Raw genomic sequence first — 20,820 nt, forward strand, 5'->3', positions numbered from 1 at the left:
CCACAGGTCCTTCTCCCCACCCACGTCAAATATCTGCCATTAAATGAAAACTGTAAAAAAAAAAGAGAAGTGAATCTGTAAAAAAAACGGACAAAACCACGAACCAAACCAATAACGGTGTAAACAAATATGAATTGCCATAGACCAGGGGTCACCAACGCGGTGCCCGCGGGCACCAGGTAGCCCGTAAGGACCAGATAAGTCGCCCGTTGGCCTGTTCTAAAAATAGCTCGAATAGCTGCACTTAGCAGTGAGTTGCCTCTATTTTTTAAATTGTATTTATTTACTAGCAAGCTGGTCTCGCTTTGCAAAACATTTTTAATTCTAAGAGAGACAAAACTCAAATAGAATTTGAAAATCCAAGAAAATAATTTAAAGACTTGGTCTTCACTTGTTTAACTACATTCATTTATTTTTTTACTTTGCTTCTTATAACTTTCAGAAAGACAATTTTAGAGAAAAAATACAACCTTAAAAATGATTTTAGGATTTTTAAAAACATATACCTTTTTACCTTTTAATTCCTTCCTCTTCTTTCCTGAAATTTTAAATCAATGTTCAAATAAATTATTTTTTTAAAGAATAATAAATACATTTTAATTTAATTCTTCATTTTAGCTTCTGTTTTTTCGACTAAGATTATTTGTGAAATATTTATTCAAACTTATGATTAAAATAAAAAATAAAATAGTCTGGCAAATATAGAAAACGCGTAGAATCAAATTTAAATCTTATTTTAAAGTCTTTTGAATTTATTTTAAAATTTTTGTTATGGAAAATCTAGAAGAAATAATGATTCGTCTTTGTTAGAAATATAGCTTGGTCCAATTTGTTATAAATTTTAACAAAGTGCAGATTGGATTTTAACCTATTTAAAACATGTCATCAAAAATATATATTTATTGTGAGAAATCATTTAGATGATCAGTGTTTCCACAAAGATAATTATAATTAATTATTAATAATAACATAGAGTTAAAGATGAATTGAGCAAATTGGCTATTTCTGGCAATTTATTTAAGTGTGTATCAAACTGGTAGCCCTTCGCATTAATCAGTACCCAAGAAGTAGCTATTGGTTTCAAAAAGGTTGGTGACCCCTGCCATAGACAAACTTGTCATACTACAAAAATGCCCACCCAAATTTAGCTTTTTTCAGTATTTGCATATATAGTTTTTAATTCAAAATGTGACGATGTCAAAACGTGTTTAGTATAAAACATCCTTTTTCTACAAAGCCATTTTTTATACCTAAACTTACTGCCATTGTTCTGTCTCCATTTAAAGAAAATACACTGTCTCCCTCTAGTGGTGATAATGCGTAAGTGGTTTATACAAACCCGTATGTTGTCGTGCATATTACGTTTCACATTATAATATATATAATAAAAAATATTGTTTTCGTTTATTTTTTTATTTGATTAATTTTCAAGACAGCCTTTTCGCATGATGTGTCATTTACATGACATCACATGTAATAATGTATTAATTTCAGTGACGATGACTGCATATTATCCGTAACGTGTCCAGAGTGACGTCATCTATCACCGCGCTGTGACGCAATAAAGACCAATAATTTAAACTGGGTAGTTCGTGCTCCATAGATGAAATACCAACCCCAAAAAAAGTCTGCTTAAAATTTTAAATTGAGATAATTAAACACCCGAGCGTGGACAGAAAGTGCCGCCATGAACGGCGCCGTCGTCAAAAAGACACAAAGCTCGCTCGGAAAGGTGATAAAAAAGCCGATATTAACCGAGCGGCTGCTCAGCAAGCCGCCGTTTCGATACCTGCACGACATCTTTGCTGAGGTGAGACTTTGTCTTTGAATAAACTGAGAGAAAAAGCGAACACAATTATACCAATGTTACCTGAAAAAGGCGATGTTGTTATCGGGAGTCGGGACAACACCGTATTGGTATTGGATCGATACCTAAATATCAAACATAAATACAAAGTATTGAAACAACAAAAAATATAAATTCTTATTACATAATAACAGAAGTGTATTTAAAATAATTGATTCTATTTAGATATGTGATTAATCACGCATTTTAACGTGCATTTCAGTTTGCTATGTAGTGTTATTAATTATTCTGCCATATGGGAACAATTATTAATCATTAATTTGTACAGCAAAAGCATGTATGCCAATTTCAACCATTATTACAAATGTATTTCATAAATGTATTATTTGGACATTTGTCAGTATTCATTCAGTAGTTATTAATTTGATCTGTTCACATTTTATTTTCCTGTAATATTTACGCAGCCAGTAGCAGCTCAATTTATCAACCTAATTGGTTCTGTGATGGAGCTCTTAACTCAAAACATTTGTATCTCAAATCAATGTCGCTCATTGAAATTAATATAACGTTTGAGAACTACTCCTTTAGAATGATGAACCTGAAAAATGAATACAGATCCAAACAAATATACATCCATCCATCCATCCATCTTCTTCTGCTTATCCAAGGTCGGGTCACGGGGGCTCCAGCCTAAGCAGGGAAGCCCGGACTTCCCTCTCCCCAGCCACTTCGTACAGATCTTCACGGGGGATCCCTAGGCGTTCCCAGGACAGCCGGGAGACATAGTCTTCCGAACGTGTCCTGGGTCTTCCCCGTGGCCTCCTACCGGTTGGACGTACCCTAAACACCTCTCTAGGGAGGCGTTCGGGTGGCATCCTGACCAGATGCCCGAACCACGACATCTGGCTCCTCTCGATGTGGAGGAGCAGCGGCTTCACTTCGAGCTTCTCCCGGATGGCAGAGCTGAAGATAAATATATGAATACAATAAAAATAATAATATTTACAAACATACTTCTATATGTGAAATACATTTTAGGGTGTGGAGGTCTTTTTCCTCTGGATTTTTTCGGACCACCAATTATCGACATGACAGCTGCGTCAAGGTTTCAGAATACTGATTCATTTTTATTTTTTTTAATGCTTTTCAGCAATTGTCTCTCGTGTGTATCAGTCTCGCTCTCGCTTTTGCTCTAACTCTCCTCTCCTCCCCGGCTGCATCCTTTTAACAGAGTGACAAGTGATTATATAAGCAGGCCTAGATGGGCCATCTACGCACCTGTCGCTGATTTCGAAGCCAGCCCTGACACGCCCGCTTCGCTGCAGGTCCGCAGGCCACGCCCCCCCCCCCCCCCCCCCACATACGAGTATATTAATAATAAGAACAAATATATTTCTATACGTAAAAATACATTTTATGGGTATATACAAATATAAATAGGGCAGCATGGTGGAAGAGGGGTTAGTGCATGTGCCTCACAATACGATGGTCCTGACTTCAATCCCGGGCTCGGGATCTTTCTGTGTGGAGTTTGCATGTCATCCCTGTGACTGTGTGGGTTCCCTCCGGGTACTTCGGCTTCCTCCCACTTTCCAAAGACATGCACTGGGGGATAATTTGATTGGCAACACTAAATTGGACCTAGTGTGTGAATGTGAGTGTGAATGTTGTCTGTCTATCTGTGTTGGCCCTGCGACTTGCCTCAATGTCTCTATTAACAACTGAATAGACCAGGCCTGGGCAATTATTTTGACTCAGGGCACAATTTTAGAGAAAAAAATGTATCTGGAGGCAGGAATGTCTATTTTTAGGAACACTAATACAAAACCTCACAATAATGTGTAATTGAATGTTGTCTGTCTATCTGTGTTGGCCGTGCGATGAGGTGGCAACTTGTCCAGGGTGTACACTGCCTTCCGCCCGATTGTAGCTGGGATAGGCGCCAGCGCCCCCCGCGACCCCGAAAGGGAATAAGCGGTAGAAAATGGATGGATGGATGTCTATCTGAGGTGAGGTCTATCGATGAGGTGGCAACTTGTCCAGGGTGTACCCCACCTTCTGCCCGAATGCAGCTGCGATACGCTCCAGCACCCCCTGCCACCTCGAAAGGGACAGGCGGTAGTAAATGGATGGATGCATGGATGAATGCTAAAAACGTTACAACAGACCGCCTTAAAAAAGGAATGGACTTTTATTTTTTTTTACGGAATGAGACACTCAGAATGTACATGAAAATAAAGAATGTGGGATTTAGACTATTAAGTACGAACGATAAAATATTGAATATTGACAGCATATGAACGTCACACTCCCTCTGTTTTCTGTCTATCTGTGTTGGCCGTGCGATGAGCGGCGACTTGTCCAGGGTGTACCCCACCTTCTTCCCGAATGCAGCTGCGAAAGGCTCCACCACCCCCCGCCACCTCGAAAGGGACAGGCGGTAGAAAAATGGATGGATGGATTGATGGATGAATGGATGAATGAATGCTAAAAACGTTACAACAGACCGCCTTAAAAAAGGAATGGATTTTTATTTTTTTTTACGGAATGAGACACTCAGAATGTATGTGAAAATAAAGAATGTGGGATTTAAAATATTAAGTACGAAGAACAAAATATTGAATATTGACAGCATATGAACGTCACACTCCCTCAGTTTTCTGTCTATCTGTGTTGGCCGTGCGATGAGGGGCGACTTGTCCAGGGTGTATCCCACTTTCTTCCCGAATGCAGCTGCGATAGGCTCCAGCACCCCCCGCCACCTCGAAAGAGACAGGCGATAGAAAAATGGATGGATGGATGGATGGATGGATGAATGGATGCTAAAAACGTTATAACAGACCGCTTTAAAAAAGGAATGGAAAAGGAATGGATTTTTATTTTTCTATAGGGAATGAGACACTCAGAATGTACATGAAAATAAAGAATGTGGGATTTAAAATATTAAGTACGAACGATAAAATATTGAATATTGACAGCATATGAACGTCACACTCCCCCTGTTTTCTGTCAATCTGTGTTGGCCGTGCGATAAGGGGCGACATGTCCAGGGTGTACGACACCTTCTGCCCGAATGCAGCTGCGATAGGCTCCAGCACCCCCCGCCACCTCGAAAGGGACAGGCGGTAGTAAATGGATGGATTGATGAATGCTAAAAACGTCATAATAGACCGCCTTAAAAAAAGGAATGGATTTTTATTTTTTTTACTGATTGAGACACTCAGAATGTACATGAAAATAAAGAATGTGGGATTTAGACTATTAAGTACGAACGATAAAATATTGAATATTGACAGCATATGAACGTCACACTCCCTCTGTTGACATATTTTACAATCAAGCGAAATGCAACAAAACAGCCAAATAGGAACGCGGAGGGTACAAATAAACCCCACCTACAATCAGATATATCTGATATATCACTAAGCTTTAGAACTTTGTTGTGAAAATCTCCTTCAGCGTCTGTCCCTGACACCTGCATTTCCGGCTGGCACTCTGGAAACACTCTGTGGAAACGCTCCTCCACCCACACTGCTTCGTGACTTAGATTACAATAGTAACTAGAATATCATGCAAAAGCGCAGATTCCAACCATTGAAATACTTTGTATAGTTCAAGACTTACGGTCATTAGAATGTCTGGCAGGCCGGATTGAATATCTTAACGGTGTCACACTTGGACTTGGATTTGTTTTGCTTCTTCCACACAAAGGATGATTGGCACGAGCCAGACGAGAGTGTGAGTACATTTTGATTTATTTAAACCCTATAATACAAAAACAGGAAAACAAAGGGCGCGCACAAGGGCGGATAACAAACTAGACTATACTCAAAACAAAAGCAGCACAATGGCATAACTATATACAAACGAACAAAAACACTAACTGTGGGACAAAGTGGGGCAGCATAGCTCGATTGGTAGAGTGGCCGTGCCAGCAACTTGAGGGTTGCAGGTTCGATTCCCGCTTCTGCCATCCTAGTCACTGTCGTTGTGTCCTTGGGCAAGACACTTTACCCACCTGCTCCCAGTGCCACCCACACTGGTTTAAAAAAATGTAACTTAGATATTGGGTTTCACTATGTAAAGCGCTTTGAGTCACTAGAGAAAAGCGCTATATAAATATAATTCACTTCACTTCACAAAATAAACCAAAAACTTGCACTGAGGCATAAGTACAAAAAAATTATGTGGCGTGGTCAAAACAACAAACAGCGTGGCAAGGCATGAAGGTCGGCAAGGTAAGGTAGGTAGGATAGTAGGTATCGTAGGTACTAGGTGAAGTTGCCAGGACGAGGACAGAAACAGAATGGCTTAAATAATGACTATGATGATTAGTAACAGGTATGAGAGCTTAAGACAGGGTCATGACTAAAGGGCAAGGTGAAAATCAATGAGTTACTATGGAAACAAAACAAACCAGGAAGTGCAAAACGCAAGAACTTAATGTCCGAAAAAACAAAACTTAACATGACCAAACATGACAAAAATAAAACATGATCCACAGGCGTGACAAACGGGCTGCATGTAGTCCCCGGGCCATGATTTGCCCAGGTCTGGAGTAGACGGATGTCTGATAAATGTGTTTTTTTTTTTTTATACCACCCCTCAGATCATCAGGACCACCGGTTTCATGAAAGGATTGTACAAAGAGAATGAATTGAGGTCAGAGTGTGTAAAAGTAAGTCAGGTCCGACCGTGTTTTGCTCGGTAACATTTCACAAAAACGTCCACCTTTGTACAATTGTAATCCTAGGACAAAGAAATGAAGATGGCATTCCTTCAGAAAGCAATAGATGTGGTGGCACTGGTTATGGGAGAGCCTCTCGCTGTGAAACCGGCACACATAGTCGCTGGTCATGAGCCTGAGAGGACCAACGAGCTGCTGCAGGCTATTGCTAAGTGCTGCATCAACAAGGTTTGTCGAATTCTCTCATTCCCAATCATAACATCATTATCCACCTGTTGCCGTTTGTACAAACCCTGTTTCTATATGAGTTGGGAAATTGTGTTAGATGTAAAAATAAACGGAATACAGTGATTTGCAAATCCTTTTCAACCCATACTCAGTTGAATATACTACAAAGACAACATATTTGATGTCAAACTGATAAACATTTTTTTTTGCACAATAGTGTACTTCCATTTTTACACCCCTTTGTCCACAAGTTGCGTGAGCAAATAGTCAAACAGTTTAAGAACAACGTTTCTCAAAGTGCAGTTGCAAGAAATGTATGGATTTCAACATCTACGGTCCATAATATCATCAAAATGTTCAGAGAATATGGAGAATTCACTCCACGTAAGCGGCATGGCCGGAAACCAACATTGAATGACCGTGACCTCCGATCCCTCAGACGGCACTGTATCAAAAATCGACATTAATCTCTAAAGGATATCACCGCATGGGCTCAGGAACACTTCAGAAAACCACTGTCACTAAATACAGTTGGTCGCTACATCTTTAAGTGCAAGTTAAAGCTCTACTATGCAAAGCGAAAGCCATTTATCAACAACATCCAGAAACTCCGTCGGCTTCTCTGGGCCCGAGATTATCTAAGATGGACTGATGCAAAGTGGAAAAGTGTATTGATGGTCTAACGAGTCCACATTTCAAATTGTTTGTGGAAATATTCGACATCGTGTCATCCAGACAAAAGGGGAAGCGAACCGTCCAGACTGTTATGGACGCAAAGTTCAAAAGCCAGCATCTGTGATGGTATGGAGGTGCATTAGTGCCCAAGGCATGTTAAACTTACACATATGTGAAGGCACCATTAATGCTGAAAGGTACATACAAGTTTTGGAACAACATATGCTGCCATCCAAGCGCCGTCTTTTTCATGGACGCCCCTGCTCTTTTCAGCAAGACAATGCCAAGCCACATTCAGCACGTGTTACAACAGCGTAAGCGGCATTGCCGGAAACCAACATTGAATGACCGTGACCTTCGATCCCTCAGACGGCACTGTATCAAAAACCGACATCAATCTCTAAAGGATATCACCACATGGGCTCAGGAACAGTTCAGAAAACCACTGTCACTAAATACATTTGGTCGCTACATCTGTAAGTGCAAGTTAAAAGACGGTGTGGCGCAGTGGGAGAGTGGCCGTGTGCAACCCGAGGGTCCCCGGTTCAATCCCCACCTAGTACCAACCTCGTCACGTCCGTTGTGTCCTGAGCAAGACACTTTACACTAGCTCCTGATGGGTGCTGTTAGCGCCTTGCATGGCAGCTCCCTCCATCAGTGTGTGAATGGGTAAATGTGGAAGTAGTGTCAAAGCGCTTTGAGTACCTTGAAGGGAGAAAAACGCTATGCAAGTACAGCCCATTATAAAGCTCTACTATGCAAAGCGAAAGCCATTTATCAACAACATCCAGAAACGCCGCCGGCTTCTCTGGGCCCAAGATCATCTAAGATGGACTGATACAAAGTGGAAAAGTGTATTGTGGTCTAACGAGTCCACATTTCAAATTGTTTGTGGAAATATTCGACATCGTGTCATCCGGACCAAAGGGGAAGCGAACCATCCAGACTGTTATCGACGCAAAGTTCAAAAGCCAGCATCTGTGATGGTATGTAGGTGCATTAGTGCCCAAGGCGTGGGTAACTTACACATCTGTGAAGGCACCATTAATGCTGAAAGGTACATACAGGTTTTGTAACAACATATGCTGCCATCTAAGCGCCGTCTTTTTCATGGACGCCTCTGCTTATTTCAGCAAGACAATGCCAAGCCACATTCAGCACGTGTTACAACAGCGTAAGCGGCATTGCCGGAAACCCACATTGAATGACCGTCACCTTCGATCCCTCAGACGGCACTGTATCAAAAACTGACATCAATCTCTAAAGGATATCACCACATGGGCTCAGGAACACTTCAGAAAAACACTGTCACTAAATACAGTTGGTCGCTACATCTATAAGTGCAAGTTAAAGGACGGCGTGGCGCAGTGGGAGAGTGGCCGTGCGCATCCCGAGGGCCCCTGGTTCAATCCCCACCTAGTACCAACCTCGTCACGTCCGTTGTATCCTGAGCAAGACACTTCACCCTTGCTCCTGATGGGCGCTGGTTAGCGCCTTTCATGGCAGCTCCCTCCATCAGTGTGTGAATGTGTGTGTGAATGGGTAAATGTGGAAGTAGTGTCAAAGCGCTTTGAGTACCTTGAAGGTAGAAAAGCGCTATACTAGTATATCCCATTATAAAGCTCTACTGTGCAAAGCGAAAGCCATTTTCCAACAACATCAAGTAACGCCGCCAGTTTCTCTGGGCCCGAGATCATCTAAGATGGACTGATGCAAAAGTGGAAAAGTGTTCTGTGGTTTGACGAGTCCACATTTCAAATTGTTTTGAAAAATATCGACTACGTGTCATCCACACCAAAGGGGAAGCGAACCATCCAGACTGTTATCGGCGCAAAGTTCAAAAGCCAGCATCTGTGATGGTATGGGGGTGCATTAGTGCCCAAGGCATGGGTAACTTACACATCTGTGAAGGCACCATTAATGCTGAAAGGTACATACAGGTTTTGTAGCAACATATGCTGCTATCTTTTTCATGGACGCCCCTGCTTATTTCAGCAAGACAATGCCAAGCCACATTCAGCACGTGTTACAACAGCGTGGCTTCATAAAAAAAAGAGTGCGGGTACTTTCCTGCCTCGCCTGCAGTCCAGACCTGTCTCACATCAAAAATATGTGGCGCGTTATGAAGCGTAAAATACGACAGCGGAGACTGTTGAACGACTGAAGCTCTACATAAAACAAGAATGGGAAAAAATTCCACTCTCAAAGCTTCAACAATTAGTTTCCTCAGTTCCCAAACTTTTTTTGAGTGTTGCCAAAAGAAAAGGTGATGTAACACAGTGGTGAACATGCCCTTTCCCAACTACTTTGGCACGTGTTGCAGCCATGAAATTCTAAGTTAATTATTATTTGCAAAAAAAAAATAAAGTTTATGAGTTTGAACATCAAATATCTTGAAATATATTAAATTGAATATGGGTTGAAACGGATTTGAAAATCATTGTATTCCATTTAAATTTACATCCAACACAATTTCCCAACTCATATTGAAACGGGGTTTGTATATATATATATATATATATATATATACATATATATATATATATTTATATATATACATATACACATACACATACGTACATACATACATGCATATATATATATATATATATAAATATATATATATTTATATGAATAATATAAATATATATTTCTAAATAATATATATATAAATGTATATATACATATATATTTATATGAATAATATAAATGCTATATATTATAATTATTATTTATAAGAATATATATTTATTTTTTAAATATATATGAATATATATTATTAATAAATATGCATATAAATATATATATATATGCATGCATGTATGTATGTATGTGTGCATATATATATATATTTTTTTTTTAATTGAATGTTGTTATTTTTTAAAATATAAGTGTATATATATATATATATATACACACACACACACACACACACACACACACACACACGTACATGTATGCATGCATGCATGCTTTGGAGCCTCTGCTTCAAAAGAAAATAATGTTTGCTTTGGTGCCCTTCTAACTTGCCTCTTTGTGCCCTAAAATATGAGCCCTCCTTTCAGGCAACACTTACTTTGACCCTAAAAAGTACAAATTTGAGGCCTGCAATAATATAATTTTTCAGCAATAATTTGTAGGTCAATATTTTGTCGAGCAAAATGAGTTATCGGCCCAGGTATACTTGGTTCTATAAATAGTGTTGGGAACAACTGGCCTTTGAATACAACTCTAATGGTCAAATGTGCATAACGTACTGGACAAGACTATTGGATGTAAAGGACGTTGACATGCAGTCCCATTTCCTGACTTGGACTGCAGATGTCAAGCAAGGATGCCGTGAAGAGAGTTCTTGCAGGAGAAAGGTTGGACGCGATGGCCAGAGACAACACAGTCAAGGAGAATGTGGAGAGATGCGAACAGGACAGAGAGGTTAGTGCGACATTTTGGACGGATCTTTCAGTTATATTGTCTGTATACTGCGATACCAGATCGATGATATACGGTAATGATGTAGCATGTTAACGTGGCATCGCATATAAGAACTTGATAAACACACGGCTGATTGAATGTGTAATTTAGAATGATTCGCAATCAAATCTTATCTTGTAACTACGACCAGTGATTAAATCCTTGATTAAAAAAAAAAAAAGCCATGAGTCCCATCTCTAGCTAGAAACCAATAAGGAATTCTTATTTGCTGATGAAATAATTATAAATCACACTGTTCAAACCCTTACTGTTGCACATTCCTAAAAAAATATTAGTTAATCAATTCATAATTAATTTATTAATATATAATTTTATATTTTACTAACACACAGCATATATATATATGTATATATATGTATATATATATATATATATATATATATATATATGCTGTGTGTTAATATAATATCAAATTATATAAATCATGATTAATTAATATTTCTTTTAGGAATGTGCAACAGTATATTCACCTACTTTGGATTAGTTGTTGCAACTTTAATGCAGAAAGTGTTTCAAAATGCTTCCCCCAACCAGGATAAAATATATATAAATCATTTAATACATCAACTTTTTTGCATGAACATTTAATGAATCTATTAATTACCTGCTAGCAGATTGCATTTGTTTTAATGTTTCAATTTAAAAATTTTTTTTTCGTTTGTTGTATGCCCTTTTGGCAAAAAAATATGGCAGAAGCACAAAATATGCAAAAAAAAAAATTAAAAGAGGAGTATTTGATGTAAAGTAATTGGAGACTAAAATAGGTCAATCATTCAATCATCCATTTTTTACCGCTTATTCCCTTTCGGATCGCGGGGGGCGCTGGTGCCTATCTCAGCTACAATCGGGCGGAAGGTGGAGTACACCCTGGACAAGTCGCCACCTCATCGCAGATCATTCTATCATTCATTCTGAATTTCTTATTATTTTTTTACCAAAAAATCCCACTACAGTTTTCAGGGCTCCATGAAAACACGTGAATCTGGTAGCAGGGGCAATTTTTTTTGTTATTGTGTAAATTTATTAAAACGTGTTCGGGTCCAGGGAGCCACAAGGGCTGCGCTAAAGAGCCACGGGTTGCTGACCCTCGATTTAAGTACTCTGGGTAGAATAAAGACTATTAACCATGAATTGATTAACGTGGACCCCGACTTAAATAAGTTAAAAAACAAATTCGGGTGTTACCATTTAGTGGTCAATTGTAGGGAATATGTACTGTTCTGTGCAATCTAATAATAAAAGTTTCAATCAAGCAATCAAAACCACAACAAATTATGACAATAAGTGGAAACAAATCCGCAAATTAGCTGCACCGTTTTATAAGCCGCAGGGTCCTAAGGGTAGGAAAAAAGTAGCGGCACCAGGAGAGGACATGACACAGAACACAAGAAAATCAAAGCCCAAACTATCATGTGACATCATGACACAAAATGCCAAAAATAAAATAAAATAATGAAAGACATTCTGTGATCTACTGTACATTTCTGCATCTCCTGGAAAACTGATATTCCATAATGACTCAAATTACTGCCGACTTGATTCTTGCCATTAGAAGAAAAATGAAAACCAAAGATGATTTCCCCGCTACGTAGCCTACCTGAATGGTTTTGGTTGGCTCACTCTTGTGCTTATTTTGAATACAATGTTAGTGTTGATATTCCAGGAGAAGAAGAAAAGTGAGCCCGGTGAGTGCAAGGAAGAGAAGGACCCGGAACAACAGCTCAGGGAGCAGGAAAGGCAACGTCGAGATGCTGAGAGAGAGCACCGTCACGACCGGGAGCGTTCCGGCAAGAACCGACGTCGCGAACATGACCACACCAAAAACTGCGAACCAGACCCGGGCTGTGACCGGCAGCAAGACCCAGATAAAGACTACGGTCACGGCAAAGCCAAGGGCAGAGAAAAGGAGCAGGCGAAAGATCAAGAAAGAGAAAGCATCAAAGCTAAAGACAATGAAAGAGAAAAGGTTCCAATCCCCGCCAGTGAGAGGCCCAAGCGCTCTTCCTCGCAGACGGCTAGTCCAGCAAGTCTGCCTCAGGCCTCATTTGCCGATGACCAAAAGAATAAAACTATTGGAGGTATATTTTACATTCCCTTTATTATATACATACAGTACAGTACAAAAGTTTGGACACCTTCTCATTCAATGCGCTTTCTTTATTTTCATGACTATTTACATTGTAGATCAGGGGTGTCAAACTCAAATACAGAGTGGGCCAAAATTCTAAACTGAACAAAGCCACGGGCCAAAGTTGAACAACTTAACCTTTTAATAGGGACCCAAACAAGTTTTGCATTGAATATTGAACAAGCAAGGCTTATATAACTTTATAGTGACATGCAAAATCGAATTTTCTTGATAGCGGGGGTGTATATTGTAGTGTCCCGGAAGAGTTAGTGCTGCAAGGGGTTCTGGGTATTTGTTCTGTTGTGTTGATGTTGTGTTACAGTGCAGATGTTCTCCCAAAATGTGTTTGTCATTCTTGTTTGGTGTGGGTTCACAGTGTGGTGCATATTTGTAACAGTGTTAAAGTTGTTTATAAGTCCACCCTCAGTGTGAACTGTATGACTGTTGACCAATTATGCCTTGCATTCACTTGTGTGTGATTGTATGGCGGAAAAGCGGACCTGTTTGCTGCAAGGGGTTCTGGGTATTTGTTCTGTTGTGTTGCTGTTGTGTTACAGTGCGGATGTTCTCCCAAAATGTGTTTGTCATTCTTGTTTGGTGTGGGTTCACAGTGTGGTGCATATTTGGAACAGTGTTAAAGTTGTTTATAAGGCCACCCTCAGTGTGACCTGTATGACTGTTGACCAAGTATGCCTTGCATTCACTTGTGTGTGTGTGTGTGTAGAATCTGCATATATTACCTGACTGGGCCGGCACGCTGATTGTATGGCGGAAAAGCGGACATGACAACAGGTTGTAGAGGACACTAAAAGCAGTACCTTTAAGGCACGCCGAGTGGAAATTGGGAGAATATCGGGAGAATGGTTGTCCCGGTAGATTTTCAGGGGGGGGGCACTGAAATTCGGGAGTCTCCTGGGAAAATCGTGAGGGTTGGCAAGTATTAGAATTAGCGGTGAGTGCACCGCCGCTGTATAATTCCGGCATGCCAGCTCTAATGTTAATTTAATATTGTCTCAAGGGCCAAAATAAATTACACGGCGGGCCAAACTTGGCCCGCGGGCCAGAGTTTGACACCCATGTTGTAGATTGTCACTGAAAGCATCAAAACTATGAATGAACACGTGGAGTTTTGTACTTAACAAAACAAGGTGAAATAACTGAAAACACGTTTTATATTCTAGTTTCTTCAAAATAGCCACCTTTTTACTCTGATTACTGCTTTGCACACTCTTGGCATTCTCTCGATGATGAGCTTCAAGCACACCTGTCGAGTGAAAACCATCTCGGGTGACTACCTCTTGAAGCTCATCGAGAGAATGCCAAGAGTGTGCGAAAAAGTAATCAGAGCAAAGGGTGGCTAAAATACAGTTATTTCACATTTTTCGGTTAAGTACATAACTCCACGTGTTCATTCTTAGTTTTGATGCCTTCAGTGACAATCTACAATGTAAAAAGTCATGAAAATAAAGAAAACCAGTTGAATGAGAAGGTGTGTGCAAACTTTTCGCCCGTACTGTATATCATATTTTTCGGACTACAAAGAAAACTTAAAGGCGTACTGAAATGAGATTTTCTTATTTAAACGGGGATAGCAGGTCCATTCTATGTGTCATACTTGATAATTTTGCGATATTGCCATATTTTTGCTGAAAAGATTTAATAGAGAACATCGACGATAAAGTTCGCAACATTTGGTGCTGATAAAAAAGCTTTGCCTGTACCGAAGTAGCAGACGATGTGCGCGTGACGTCACGGATTGTGGAGCTCCTCACATCTGAACATTTGTTTACAATCATGGCCACCAGCAGCAAGAGCGATTCGGACCGAGAAAGCGACAATTTCCCCATTAATTTGAGCGAGGATGAAAGATTTGTGGATGAGGAAAGTGAGAGTGAAAGACTATATAGTGGGAGTGATTCAGATGTTATTAGACAAATTTACTAGGTTAATTCTGGAAAATCCCTTATCTGCTTATTGTGTTACTGGTGTTTTAGTGAGATTATAAGGTCGTACCTGTACAACCTGAAGGTCGGCCCCGCACCTTTCTTCAGCACCAGTCGATGGGTGGTGGCGATGCCCATCTCTGCCCTTCACAAGGGACTCTCTTCGAAACACGATCTTTCGAAATGATCGCTGCATAATACACTGTACTTTGTGTGTGTGGTCCAATCCAACCGTGTTCGCTTGACCGCTCTGTTTATAGCAAAGCTTCACCGTCATCTTTCGGGAATGTAAACAATGAAACACCGGTTGTGTTTGTGTGGCTAAAAGCGGCTGCAATACACCGCTTACCACCTACAGCTTTCTTCTTTGACGTCTCCATTATTCATTGAAAAAATTGCAAAAGATTCAGCAACACAGATGTCCAGAATACTGTGGAATTATGCGATGAAAACAGACGACTTATAGCTGTGAACGGTGCTGGAACAAAATGTCCTCTACAATGCGTGACGTCACACGCAGGCGTCATTATACCGCGACGTTTCAGCCGGATACTTTGGCGCGAAATTTAAAATTGCAATTTAGTAAACTAACCCGGCCGTATTGGCATGTGTTGCAATGTTAATATTTCATCATTGATATATAAACTATCAGACTGCGTGGTCGGTAGTAGTGGGTTTCAGTAGGCCTTTAAAATCCTTTAATTTTCACGCCTTAAAACCTGGTGGGCCTTATGTATGTATTAATTATGGTTCTGCTAACTGACCCTCAAAACCAACCTTAGCTGGTACATGGTGTAATTAAAAGTGTGGCCAATACATGGCAGGCACACATAAGAGATAAGTGTGGACTGCAGGTTGACGCCTGTTTAATGAATGACGCTAGCAAGTATCGGTAAGCAAGCAAGACCAAAACTTTGATGTCTCATTGAGAATATAAAACATTGCACAAGGCACTCAAAATATTTTAGTATGACTTTAGTAAGCTACGGAACCACATCTCTTGATGGATTGTCGGCGCTTTACGGCTACAATAGTCTTACATACTGTGCTTCAAAATATTAATGGTGTGTGTATAACGACCCTGAAATGGCACCTATTAGGAGACATTATCTGGCGTTTTCTTGCGCCCTATTTGCAAAACCTACTTTTATTACCTACTGGTACCTGCTGATGTGTATTTGGGATCTGCATTAGTCCTGAATATTGCGTGCGTTCGTCATTGTAGTCCGCGCTGTTGTCAGTAAGCTTTTTCTTGCCAGGATTGCTGGCAGTGCAAACATTGAAAAAGTCATTTTTTACTTCATTATGGTTTCTTCAAGGACTTCAGTGATTAAGTTGTATTGAAAAGGAAACCAGCACGTCTCTTTTCTTTACAAATGAATCTGCCAGTGAAAGAGGTACGTGTCCCTCTGACACTACACTCTTAACGCTTTGAAAACTCAAAGCAATCTCAATTTAAGCGGGAAATATTAAATTTAATGATTGGACCGCCGAGAAGCAACAGTTCTCAGTTTTGACTTACTATACTCGTTATAAAGGAGAACTGCACTTTGTTTGGAATTTTGTCTATCATTTACAATTCTTATGCAAGACGAGAAAAGATATGTTTTTCTTGTTTTTATACATTCTAATTTGTAATGAAGGCTAGCAAAAGTCAGCTAACAATGGAGCCAATGAGTCACTGTATTCTGCCTATAAAGCACTCAAAACATCCAAGGTGAGGTAGGAAGGGTGGGATAGCGAGGGTGTATATTGTAGCGTCCCGGAAGAGTTAGTGCTGCAAGGGGTTCTGGGTATTTGTTCTGTTGTGTTACGGTGCGGATGTTCTCCCGAAATGTGATTGTCATTCTTGTTTGGTGTGGGTTCACAGTTAAAGTTGTTTATATGATCACCCTCAGTGTGACCTGTATGGCTGTTGACCAAGTATGCATTGCATTCACTTGTGCGTATGTGAAAAGCCGTAGATATGTGACTGGACCGGCACACAAAGGAAGTGCCCTTAAGGTTTATTGGCGCTCTGTACTTCTCCCTACGTTCGTGTACACAGCGGCGTTTTAAAAAGTCATAAATTTTACTTTTTGAAATTGATAATTTTGAAACCGATACCGATAATTTTCTGATATTCCATTTTAAAGCATTTATCGGCCGATAATATCGGACTGCCAATAATATCCAGAACCTTCAATTTTTTAAGCCTGAATATAAAGAGGATGAACTACAAGTTTTAAAAGTTGTGTACTAAACAAATGCAGCTTTAATAAAACCCTTAAGAATCAAATAGCAAAATATAAACAAAATATAAAATATACAAACTCCGAACATAATAAAACAATCACTTATTTTACAATGTCGGCTGTCAATGGGGTGCAGACTGATGTTTATACCTTCCCGTGTAGATTAAGAATGAATCATAATCATCACGAGGGATTACGAAAAAAAGATGGTCGCCAGCTCTGGTTCTAAATTGATCAACTTCTGGATTTGTGGCCACAAACGCTACACCAGGTGAGAGGCATAATTTAGGGATCTTGAGTTAACTTGTGCCAATTTAGAGAATGCAGAATCTGAATATATTAGATCTGCGATCACGGCCCCGTTAAAAGTAGTTTGTCTGCTTTAGCGATTTTAATAACAATATCAACACTCTCAGTTCACGACATGAAAATTGAGTATTGTTGGCAGTTTTCGGAAGTTTTTTTTAGAGAGCTTTATGAGCACAATAGTGTACTTCTGTTAGACACCTCTTACTTGCTGTATTTTACGAATTAGAATGCATAAAAAAGAAAAACATCTGTTCTTGTCTTACATAAGGATTGCGAATGTTAGGCAAAATTCTAAAAAAAAATGTAGATTCCCTTTAGCAACTACAATTGTACGACACTATGTTTATTTTGGTCTTCCTGTTTAGGGGTCGGGAGGTTTAAGTAACAAGATGTCCGCAGGATGTTTACTCTTGACTCTTCTCTCACAGATGCTCATGCTGCACAGAGACCCCTCCTCAAGGAAAGTGGAGATACTGTTGGCTGCATATGTCCATCGGAAATGGTGCCGAGGTCTGTAGTGACAGTACAGTATTCTTCTTTTTTAAATGTTGTACTTTGTTGAATTATGTTGAGAAAAACGGGAAACGAAAAGGGGGATTGGGACTAAAAACCACATTTAGCAGCACTTGCTTTAAAACCGATTTCAACATTCAAATCAGTGCCTTTTTCATTATTTTTGTGATTGACACTTTGATCTCAAGTACATGGATGTTCGCAGGGGCGCTTTTACCTATGGGCCACATGGGAAATTATCCAAGTCGTTATTCTCTAGTGGACGCCACAAGGACGAGGGGGGAAAATTATATATATAGCCTTATTTTTGACTACTGTAATGGTCGCTTTTTAAAAATTTGCTACAGGGATATTATGACCATGTACACTGCAAAATGTCAGTGTTAACAAACAAGAAAAAAACAAACAAAAATAAGGGGTATTTTATTCGAATTCAGCAAAATTATCTGCCAAAAGAACAAGAACATTCGGTTTGTCAAGACTTTCCAAAACAAGTCAAATTAAAGCTGCAAGCAGCGACGGACGGGACCGGCTTTTGCTGGTGTTTCCTGCCTTTTCCCATTCAACATATCTTTACCTTCACATTACCTACCTTCCCTGTATCCTGGGGTCACACTGGTGCTTCTTTCTTTCACCCATACACTCTGGTGCTTCCTGCCATCACCCAGTCAACATATTTTTACCTTCCCATTACCTACCTTCTCTGTATCCTGGTGTCAAACTGGTGCCTTCTTTTTTCACCCAGTCAACATATCTTTACCCGCACATTACCTACCTTCTCTGCATTGTGTGGTCACGCTGGTGCTTCCTGCTATTAAGCAGCCATCTTGAGACGGCAGCATCAGCGCAACGGTTCTTTGAAGGCTAGTAAAATCAAAACCGGAGCAGTGAGAAAAAATAGTTCATCAACTTTTAATCAGAAGGGTTCAATCCCTCTCCTGTGGTAGTTTGAAGCCGACACAACAAACGCAATCAGAGGAGATAATGTTTGAAAAAAGGTGACAGGTTTTTACGAAACTTTTGTTTTGAAGGGTTAATTGCCAACTTCCTGTTGATTTTTGCTGAAGGATGTCAATGAATGAAATGTAGGTCCAAGTGAGACCTACATAGAGGTTTTTGTTTCATGTCTCTACGACATTCTTACCCAGAGTTGCAAGCAGTTTTGTCTGTGTTTTCTTCCCAAGAGCAGTTTTGTCTGTTTTATTCCTAGGGGGGCACCAGAGCGCAATTTTGAGTTTTTATATATTTATTTATTTTTAATTAGATTGCAATGTTCACCAGTCCTGATGTGTGTGTCCAGGTTGGTGAGTTTTGAAGCATTTTGAGGGGGTCAAATTACAGCTCAAAAAGGCAAAAAGGACATTTTTTAGGAAACTTTTGTTTTCAAGGTGTTTTTGCCAACTTTTGCTTTTGCTGAAGGATCTTAATCTATGAAATCTAGGTCTAAGTCAGACCTACATAGAGGTTTTTGTTTCATGTCTCTACGACATTCCTAGCGGAAGTTACAAGCATGGGGCACTAGAGCGCAATTTTGTGTTTTGGGGTTTGATTTTTTTATTAGATGGCAATTCTTGCCAGTCCTGGTGTGTGTGTCAAATATGGTGAATTTTGAAGCATGTTAAGGGGGTCAAATTACAGCTCGAAGAGGCGGCGGAATAATAAAGTATAATAATAATAAAACCTTAGAAATACAATAGGGTCCTCTGTCCCAAAGGGACATTTGGTCCCTAATCAGCTAACCTCAATCAACCCAAAAATACCTTAAAATATGTCATATCGTGGACTTTGGGGTTTGTTTTCCCAGAAGGCAAAGGAAAGTTGGAGCGGGCAAGGCAAGAAGGTAGGGACATATTTATTTATTACTATAAAAAAAAGGAACAAAAGACGCGCACAAAGCGGAAATACAAAAACTTGGCTAATGAACAAAAACTTGCACAAAGGCAGAAACTATGAGCATGAAACAAAACTCAATAACTGCGGAATGAAGAAACAAAAAATTGATGCCTCTTTTCATTGAACAGTGACAAGCAAACGCCGAGGCCCAGCAGTGCTCGTCCTGCGCCCCCTCCAGTCAAGAAGCAGGAGAGTTACACTGAGTGTGTCCCACCTGACAGGTGACCCCAATACAACTCACTTGTGTCACCATTGTGTGTGTAGATCATCCAGGTCATAGTAATGCATTGAAATTGAACAGAACAAAAATGCAGGTATCTGCTCAGATAAGCCTGGGTTGATGTGGTGACTTGTCCAGGGTGTACCCCGCCTTCCGCCCAAGTGCAGCTGAGATGGGCTCCAGCGCCCCCCGCCACCCCAAGAGGGACAAGCGGTAGAAAATGAATGGATGCATGCTCAGATAAGCTTTTCACCAACCAAAAAGAACCACAGTACCTTTCATTCAACTCTTTACATTATTCTTCCATCCATCCATCCATCCATCCATCTTCTTCCGCTTATCCGAGGTCAGGTCGTGGGGGCAGCAGCCTAAGCAGGGAAGCCCAGACTTCCTTCTCCCCAGCCACTTCGTCTAGCTCCTACCGGGGGATCCCGAGGCGTTCCCTGGTCAGCCGGGAGACATAGTCTTCCCAACGTGTCCTGGGTCTTCCCCGTGGCCTCCTACCGGTTGGACGTGACCTAAACCTCCCTAAGGAGGCGTTCGGGTGGCGTCCTGACCAGATGCCTGAACCACCTCATCTGGCTCTTCTCGATGTGGAGGAGCAGCGGCTTTACTTTGAATTCCTCCCGGATGGCAGAGCTTCTCACCCTATCTCTAAGGGAGAGCCCCGCCACACGGCGGAGGAAACTCA

General features: G+C 40.3%; 1 protein-coding gene across 1 annotated transcript in view; it reads left to right on the forward strand.

Annotated features, from left to right (window-relative positions):
• Nucleotides 1–1,687: 1,687 nt before the first annotated feature.
• LOC133564871 (TRAF3-interacting protein 1-like) overlaps nucleotides 1,688–20,820 on the forward strand; it is a 36,886-nt gene continuing 17,753 nt past the window's right edge. The window contains exons 1-7 of the mRNA XM_061919411.1: nucleotides 1,688–1,810; nucleotides 6,417–6,485; nucleotides 6,561–6,722; nucleotides 10,719–10,829; nucleotides 12,553–12,967; nucleotides 17,893–18,013; nucleotides 20,038–20,130. Of these exons, the coding sequence (XP_061775395.1) occupies nucleotides 1,688–1,810; nucleotides 6,417–6,485; nucleotides 6,561–6,722; nucleotides 10,719–10,829; nucleotides 12,553–12,967; nucleotides 17,893–18,013; nucleotides 20,038–20,130 (1,094 nt within the window). The remainder of the gene's footprint in view (nucleotides 1,811–6,416; nucleotides 6,486–6,560; nucleotides 6,723–10,718; nucleotides 10,830–12,552; nucleotides 12,968–17,892; nucleotides 18,014–20,037; nucleotides 20,131–20,820) is intronic.

Source organism: Nerophis ophidion, linkage group LG13 (assembly GCF_033978795.1).
Source record: "Nerophis ophidion isolate RoL-2023_Sa linkage group LG13, RoL_Noph_v1.0, whole genome shotgun sequence".
Taxonomy (NCBI): domain Eukaryota; kingdom Metazoa; phylum Chordata; class Actinopteri; order Syngnathiformes; family Syngnathidae; genus Nerophis; species Nerophis ophidion.